This window comes from Garra rufa, chromosome 12 (assembly GCF_049309525.1).
Source record: "Garra rufa chromosome 12, GarRuf1.0, whole genome shotgun sequence".
Classification (NCBI taxonomy): domain Eukaryota; kingdom Metazoa; phylum Chordata; class Actinopteri; order Cypriniformes; family Cyprinidae; genus Garra; species Garra rufa.
In genome coordinates this window covers 37176785-37186302 of record NC_133372.1, presented here as the reverse complement: position 1 = coordinate 37186302, position 9518 = coordinate 37176785, and the positions used below count along the sequence as shown (strand labels likewise).

At 37.0% G+C, this 9518-nt stretch overlaps 1 protein-coding gene across 1 annotated transcript in view; it reads left to right on the top strand.

Annotated features, from left to right (window-relative positions):
* The first annotated feature begins 1381 nt into the window (after positions 1–1381).
* ca16b (carbonic anhydrase XVI b) overlaps positions 1382–9518 on the top strand; it is a 134276-nt gene continuing 126139 nt past the window's right edge. Inside the window, exon 1 of the mRNA XM_073851284.1 lies at positions 1382–1940. Coding sequence (XP_073707385.1) covers positions 1853–1940 — 88 coding nt within the window. The 5' untranslated portion in view covers positions 1382–1852. The remainder of the gene's footprint in view (positions 1941–9518) is intronic.

Genomic DNA, 9518 nt, shown 5'->3' with positions numbered 1-9518 from the left:
CCGTGTAAACCTTCTGTCAACATCGCAGGGAAATTTTGACTCTCCCATCTTGTAGGGCTGAATAACAGTGCAATGCCTATTGAGTTCTGCTGACGGTGGCATGATATAAAAGGATGGATGTCCCGAAATCATTTACTTCATGAAACTAAGTGGAAACACATACACATATAAAGAGCTGTCCCAACAGGTGTATAATTAAACAATATCACACTAGCAAGAGTGTTGTTGCACTGAAATGGGATGCAGGCTGTGGTTACTAATATCGCACAGCACAGAGTGAAAGCTGGTCTTGAGTAGCATATATGAGTGAAGTGACAAATTTTCTGCTCAAAACGCTCTATAATTATGGATTCAGCTTCAGACAATTACTAGTCAGATTGAAGTTGTTATAAATCTATATTTATATTGCTTTCATACATTTTCGTACAATTTCAACATTTAATAACTAAAAATCTAAAGTGGTAAAAGCAGTAATAAAATAATGTGACCCTGGACCACAAAACCAGCCGTAAGTAGCATGGGTTTATTTGTACCAATAGCCAAAAATACTTCTATGTGTCAAAATTATCGATTTTATGCCAAAAATCATTAGGATATTAAGTAAAGATCACGTTCCATCAAGACACTTTGTAAATTTCCTACTGTAAATATATCAAAATTTAATTCCTTATTAGTAATATATATATTGCTAAGAACTTAATTTGGACTTTAAAGGAGATTTTCTCAATATTAAAAAAAATAAAATAAAAAAAAAATAAATAAAAACAAAAATAAAAATTTGCCCCCTTAAAAATTTTTGATTTTCAAATAGTTGCATCTCGGCCAAATATTGTCCTATTATAAAAGACCATACATCAATGAAAAGCTTATTCAGCTTTCAGATTATGTTTTTGTTTTTTTTTGTTTTTTTTTTCAAAAATGTAAAAAAAAAAGACTCTTATGACTGGTTTTGTGGTCCAGGGTCACATATGTGAATGTAAATAAAAATTATATATATATATGGAATACAATATAACTATATTATAATATGTATTTATAATATAAATAATAATACAAAATATATAAATTAAATATAAAAAATCATGAATTTTGAGTTTGCATTTGGACTTTATATTTGATATTTTGATAGAAATATTTTTAAATACATATATATTACTTTAAACCCCGCCAAAAATATCAAAAATACTTTATCTTCATTAATTAAAAAAAGAAGAAGCTACTAATCTAGACAAAAAAGCGACACGTCATCGACTCTACTAAATATGCATGTATTGAACGCCGCTTCGACCAATCAGATTTGAGGAGCGGAACTAACTGCTTTAGAAAAGACACACTATGAGAACAGTCTTGTGCTTCAGTTGTCCAGTAGCCAATCCTCGTGTCTCCTCGGCAGGCGTGCAAAACCACAGCCTTCGGCGCTAGGATCCAGAGGGCAGGGCTTTGATTTCTCAACTAATTCCTCTGGCAAAACACGAAACGCTCATATGCACAACTTCCTGGATAGAGAAGCGGAGCGCGCTGAATGTGATTGAGGCGACTGACTTTGTAGATGCGCTTGAGCGAGAGCCGCCGTACAGAAGAGGAACCGAACGAGCAGGAGCGTCTGAAAGTGCGTCCGGTTGGGATTAACTTGAGAATGTAAAGAGAATGTAAAGGACGCCACAGAGAGCAGAAGTGTGTGCGGATTGTGGGCTGTCCGAAATGTCCCACGAAACAGGCACAAGATTTGTCGCCGGTCATTAAAATCGCCTCGCTCACTTGTAATTATTTTGCTTAGTCAAGTTAGTGTGTTTCCTTCATTGACGCTCAATTTGATCCGCCATTCCGTGCTGCTCTAATTGCGCATTTGGACATGTGGAGACTGCGAGGATCGTGTCGTGTGGGGATGTTGTGTTTGACTTTATCAGCCCTTCTCATCCAACCCATCAGCTGTCATCCCGGTAAGAGAGGCCTTTGTGCTTAATATTTTATGATGTGGACGGTCATTGTGGGGGATTTCAATGCAAAAAGTTGTGTTGAATGAGCAGGTGCGTTCGTGTCGATCACCGTCAGAGATCATAAGGCATTAAGAGTGATCGTGTATGTTTAAAGCAAATATGTGCCTTGCACAGCAAAAGGATCTTAGAGGCTATAATTCGGTATTTCAAAAGGTGCATATGATTCATGAAGGTCAGGTTCGTAGTCCTCTGCTCTGTGACAGAAGTAAAGGCTTTAGCAAGAGCTCGGATGGTCTCACGGACTTGATTGTTCCCAAGGTGATGTCATCCAGACTATGTGGAGGCTATCCAGAAACTCGTAGATTTGATTAATAATGAGGAAGTATTTATTATTTTTAATTAATGCTTTTTTTTATTTTGTATGTAATATATATATTTATATATCAATTTTTATTGTATTTCTTCTGTACAATACATTGATCAGACTCAGAACTGAATTTAAATGCTCTTTATAAATCAAATTTACTTATTATTATTGTTTAATTAAATTAAATTACATTTTTACTTTTTTAATTTAGGGCTTTCTTATATCAAGCTGCAAGATTCACATTTGTATCCTTTGTGCATATAAAATTAATCTGAATTAAGTTTTGAAGATGTTCATCTAGGTTATAAACAGATGTACTGTAAAAGGTTTTCATCATTGCGACAGCAACTTTATTTTCCATCTATTTAACCTGTCGCAGTCATTTCTGTAAAAATGTAGATTTTACTTAAGTTTAATTGCTGCCTCTTTAATTTGTCTTAAATATGTTTAAGAGTGATTAAAAAGCAGCTTAAACCGGTATAAATTGGTCCGCTGGTTTTACATGGTTTACGCTGGTTTTCCAATCTGATCAAGCTGGTATTTAGCTGCCAGCTTGACTATCTAAAAATGCCAGCCAAAAGAACATCTTGACCAGATGGGAAGACCAGCTAAACCATCTTTGGCCATCTTATGGGACCCCATGATCAAACATAACTGACATATTTAATGTAAATCTGGTTTAATTACCATGGGTTTTCCTAACAAGGGCCATCCAACCTTAGACATTAAAGGAAATGTATTAAATGTTGTTATTAGTGGTTAACCAGTATTACATCTGGTGCTTACTAATATGTGACACTGGACCCCAAAAACAGCCATAAGGGACAACTTTTAGATGAATAAATAAGCTTTCCATTGATATATGGTTTGTTAGGATAGGACAATATTTGGCCGAGATACAGCTATTTGAACATCTGGAATCTGAGGGTGCAAAAAAATCTAAACATTGAGAAAATCACCTTTAAAGTTGTCCAAAATGAAGGTCTTAGCCATGCATATTACTAATCAAAAATAAAGTTTTGATATATTTATGGTAGGAGATTTACAAAATATCTTCATGAAACATGATCTTTACTTAATATCAAAATGTTTTTTGGCATAAAAGAAAAATTGGTCATTTTGACTCAGTGTATTGTTGGCTATTGCTACAAATATACCCGTGCTACTTATAATTGGTTTTGTGGTCCAGGGTCACATATGTGCCTATATTCTCATCCCTAGCCACCTCTGGTCATGTGATGTAAGAATATGATTTTAATTATTGTGCATTATCATTATCATTATCATCACATTACATTGTACAGAACCATTATGAATCATGTCAGCAATTACAGCCAAGATATAGCAGTTCTCTTTATGCTTCACATATGCCAAATTTCCCTTTTAGACTGTGGCTCTTGGACACTCTTGACATCATGTGAGCTTAATGAGCATGGGAAAAAAAATCCACGTAATAAGTCAGGCTGGAAATATGGAACATGATAACAAATTGAACAAACCAGACCTTTTCGCCACTGCTGAGGCGGCGCTGAAATTAATAGAAATATAGGCTTGGAAATGTGTCGAGCCTGTATTACTCATAGATAATAACCTGAGCAGATGAACGGAACATGGCGGACATCGCAACTCACTGTTTCCTTTTCCTGTCCCAGGCCTCATTAGCTTTTATTTGAATGGAGACACTCGCTTTTGTACACTGTCACAGGTCCCGTCCCTGTATTTCTATTAGCCGTATCATGTTTTCATAGCTGAGATGGTCTGTATGTAGGGCAATAGTTGAACTGCAAGTTTAGAGAAACAGTAACGGCTTGTTACATCAGCTTGCGTAATGGTTTATGGGGAGAGGTTACATTTGACATCAAAATCAGAACAGATGTTTTATTCCTATTGAAGGCAGGCTGGCCACTGGGCATCGGCGTTCAATGATAAAACCTTCTGACCCAAGAGTGTTCCCCATTGTCTTCCCCCGAGCTTCTCAGAAATGAAAGGGCACTTCGTTATTTGCTTCAGGAAGGGCTGGGACTTCCCATTATATAATTTTTTTTGTTTCGTAATTCCATTTGAATTATATATTGTTTGTGTGGAGCTGATTTTGCTTACATTGTGGAGACCAAATATATGTAGCAGATTAAAACATACACTACCGGTCAATAATATTTTTGAAAGAAGTCTTTATGCTCTTCAAGGATAGATTTTTCTATTTTCATAAAAATGCAGCTATATTGAGAAATATTATTGCAGTTCAAAATAACTGTTCTCTCTCTCTCTCTCTCTCTCTCTCTCTCTCTCTCTCTCTCTCTCTCTCTCTCTCTATATATATATATATATATATATATATATATATATATATATATATATATATATATATTTATTTATTTATTTGTACGTTATTTATTCCTGTGATTCCTGCCATTATTCCAGCCTTCAGTTATTCAAAATAACACAGCTGCTCATAATAATAATAATAGTTAAAACTGGTAGTGTTTTATTATACATTTTCTGCTCACCAAGCCTGCAATTATTTGATCCAAAGTACAGCAAAAACAGTAAAATTTTGAAATATTTTTACTATTTCAAATAACTGTTTTCTATTTAAATATATTGTACAATTAAATTTTTTCCTGTGATTTCAGAGCTAAATTTTTAGCATCATTACTCCAGTCACATGATTCTTCAGAAATCATTCTAATATTCTGATTTGCGGCTCCAAAAATATTTATTATTATTATTATGTTGAAAACAGCTAAGTAGAATTTTTTCAGGTATCTTTGATGAATAGAAGGTTCAGTTTATCTGAAAAAATTAATATTTTGTAACCTTATACATGTTTTTATTGTCACTTTTGATCAATTTAAAGCATTCTTGCTTAATAAAAGTATTAATTTCTTTAATTTATTTCTCAAACAAAAAGATACTGACTCCAAGATTTTGGTATAGTGGTATAGTGTATAATGTTACAAAAGCTTTTTATTTCAGATAAATGCTGGTCTTTGGATCTTTCTATTCATCAAAGAATGTAAAAATGTACTCAACTGTTTTAAATCTTGATAATAATAATAATAATAATAGTAATAATAACTGTTTCTTCAGCAGCAAATCAGCATATTAGAATGATCATGTGGTACTGAAGACTGAGTAATGATGCTGAAAATTCAGATTTGCATCACATAAATTACATTTCAAAATGTATTAAAATAGAAAACAGTATTTTAAATCATAATACTATTTCACAGTATTTCTGGGCACGTCCACACTCCACCGCATGCCCTCGGCTTACATCCTCGCAGGATTTGTGTAAAATTTAATGCGCACCCTCGAGCTACTACCTGCTCGGGTGCGTTTGTAGATGTCTTTAAACTTATATCAAATGCATGGTTTAAACTTTTCATTTGTGTGTTGCAAAAGAAGGTCAAAGATCTCCGAACCCTGTGGGGAGCGTCTATCATCTCCTCTGGCCGACACCACAGGAAGCTTCTGCTTGACACCAGTATCCATCAAGGGCCTCTTGTCAAAAGACACTGGATTTTTAATGCTCTACCTTGCCCTTCAGTCTCTGTTGCCGCACTCTCGCTCTCCCCTAATGAGGAGTCCTTTGCTGTGTGATTGAAAGGCAGTCGGCGCAATAAAATCAGAAAAGCAGCCCTCTACTCCTCTGCCATTCTTATCCACCCATCACCAAAATCCTGACCTGCATACAAAGAGCCCGTAAAGCGTTTAATTGAAAGCAGAGAGTAAAAAATCAATACGCAGGAAGCATTAAAAATAATGGGAAGCAGTGATCCAGATCCATATTTCATATCCACAGATGGGTGTGACTTTTACATATGTCACTAGCTCACTTTAGCGTGCATTTTACCGTCTTTTTAAACCCGATTGGAGTTTGACTATGGGCAAGTGCTTTAATAGAGTGGTCTAAAGTTTTAGTTCCTTGGAAGATCACTCTTGTTGTATTATGCGTTTTAGACTCACATATGGCTTGTTAGGCTTGTTCATCCACTGTTTGCATTTCAAGTATAAAGCAGTGATGATTTCACGAGATGTCTTAAGATATGGATGTGGTATGATTCTGCATCCTGTTGTCTTATTGTAGATTTCTGAGTGTGTGTGTGCTTGTTTCTGCTTTGTCAGCAGTACATTGTCAGCAGGGAAATGATTCAAGAGGGACATCTCTCCTCCTCCCATCACAGGCCTTATTTTGCATAGTCATTTTTGTCATTTATTTCTGTTTGATCGTAACCATCACATCTGGGATTGAAATACAAACAGTTCTAAAAAGTCTACATGATATGTTCAACTTACTAGCAGGAACAGACAGTATACTGTACACTTTTGCAGATAAGTAGATAATGATTTTGTTATGCTCGCTGAATATTACAGTATCAAGCTACACATTTTTGGATCATTAGGCTTTTTTTGGAAGAAATCAATACTTCTGTTAAGCAATGATGCATTAAATTAGACAAAATTGAATGATTTTTACGATGTTCCCAAAATATACCCATTTCAAATAAATCCTGAAAGAATGTATCACTATTACAGTATATAAAAAAAGGAGTAGTTCACATCCAAAACAAAAATTTACTGATAATGTACTCACCCCTTTTCCAAGATGTCTTTCTTACTGCGGTCGAAATGAAATTATGTTTTCGAAGGAAAACATTTCAGGATTTCTCTCCATATAGTGGGCTTCTATGGTGCCTCCGAGTTTGAACTTCCAAAATGAAGTTTAAATGCAGCTTTAAAGTGCTCTACATGATCCCAGACACTGAACAAGGGTCTTATCTAGTGAAGTGATCCGTTATTTTCTAAAAAAAAAAAATTACAATGTATATACTTTTTAACCTCAAACACTCGTCTTGTCTAGCTCTGCATGAACTCTTGTAGTGTCTGGACCAATCAAACACACAATTGTTCATTAGAGTATCAAACAATCACAGACCCCCCTTCACCCAGTCCACCACTGTAGGTGCCGGGAAGTCTCAGATGGCCCACAAAGCCTTCGGTTGCTATAGTGACCAGGACACCTCTGCCAGACCAGACAAACTTCTGACTCCTTGCCCAATGCAACGCCGCATTAGACTTCTCCAAGGGAAGGAGCATCCTGTAAAACCACACGACACCCCAGGAGCAGCCAGACAATGTTGAATAGAGCAACGGGCCCACAGGCCCAACAGCGAGAACTCTACCCACGCAACTCAGGCAAGCTCAAGTCAGTGCCGACACCACCAACATCAGACTCCCGGTGACGTTCGAGCAAAGCAGAGGGCTAACAGCCACCTGCTGCCCTCCTGCCACCTCCACTAGACTGCAGGGACCACAGATACTAGACAACAACCACCTGACTCAGACCAACTCGGGTCAGAATGACAAGTGACACTGCCACGACACCTGCTGCACAAGCTCGAGGACCCATACCTTGCCACTGTCTACATTATCACACCTGATAACGTCGACCACGGCACCACAGCCACTCCTTGAAGCACCAACCTCCAGAGAGCCACCTCTCTCTTCCCTTCTCCTGGACTCGAACTCACGTCATCCCGCACCTCCCCCCAGATCCATGGGGCCCACCTAGCATTGGCCATGAGACCAAGCATTCTGGAACCATGCTTTGAAAAGTCATGCGGTCTACGCACCCTTCTGGAAAGGAACTGGAAAAGGACTTTCTGAACTGAACACATACGGAACCAATGCACAACAACAAGAGCTTGCAATTATCCGTTCTTTCTACAAACGTAGATAGCTGCGTTTAAGGCGTTTTATGAAAAACGATTTCAGGTTGTTCAGAACCGTTCATTCCTGTACCATGCAACTCTCTCTCTCTCTCACGCGTTCTCGGTCTATTTGTGTTTTATGTACGTTGTCTAAGTGCGATCGTTTGTAAGTAGAATAGTTTAATAAACAACCATATATTCACATATAATGATTCTCTGTGCTGAATGCTCACATTACAAAAGTCACTTAAACTGTGTTCGATCTCATATTGCTACCTTAAGCCCTATTTTGTTCAATTGTTTTAACTCCGTTCTGATTAGTAAAACACGTTGCCGTGACGACGAGTCAACGTAAGAGAAATGGATATCACTGAAGAATTTGCTGGACAAAGAAACAAGTCGATATCATCATTACTGTTACTAATCAGAAACTGGAAATTGCGTATATTTAATGACGATTATTATACACAGTTTCCTGTGAGTTAAACTACTTTCCCTGACTGAAATGTATGTTTTAAATAACTCATTTCATTCTATTAATTGGTCAAAAAGACCTGGTGGAGATTTACAGTGCACATGTGATGAGAGAAACATAGTCTCATACATGTACACACACATATTGATCATTTTAAATTCTTTGAGCTAACAAATTCCTACACTCTGGTCCATCTCATTTTGTCCTCCTACTTCAAAATCACCCTACATCGCTGCAGAAGTACTGACCCAGTGTTTACAAATATGCAAAGAAGGTCAAACACCCTTTACAAAAAAGGTAAAATTGCGATGTAGGGCGATTATGCAGATGGAGGAGAAAATGAGATGGGAGTTTTTTTGACATACCCTAACTGTCTTTTTTTTTTTTTTTTTAATTTTTGCCTTTATTATGATAGGACAGATCAGACATGACAGGAAGCGAAGTGGGAGAGAGATGGGGGCGGGATCGGGAAAGGTCCTCGAGTCGGGATTCGAACACGGGACGCCCGGAGCGCAACGACGCTATATGCGCACAAGGCTATCGGCGCCGACATACTTTAACTGTCTTGAACTGGAATACATAGTTTACACAGAGCTAGACAAGACGAGCATTTGAGGTTAAAAAGTATATACATTTTTTGAAAATAACCAATCGTTTCGACCCTTTTTCCTCCACTGGGATCCTTTAGAGCCCTTTGAAGCTGCATTTAAACTGCATTTCGGAAGTTCAAACTCGGGGGCACCATAGGAGTCCATTATATGGAGAGAAATCCAAAAATGTTTTCCTTGAAAAACATAATTTCTTTACGACTGAAGAAAGAAAGACATGAACATCTCGGATGACAAGGGGGTGAGTACATTCTCTGTAAATGTCAAACCAAATCAGTATATTGGAAATAGGAGCTGACCGATTATCAGAGCCAATATTCGCCATTTTTTATGGTTATCGGTGTTTGTATTTTAAGCATTTAAAGAAAGTACTTGGCAGAGCCTTTGTTGTTATTAATTTTGACATTAATTTTCATT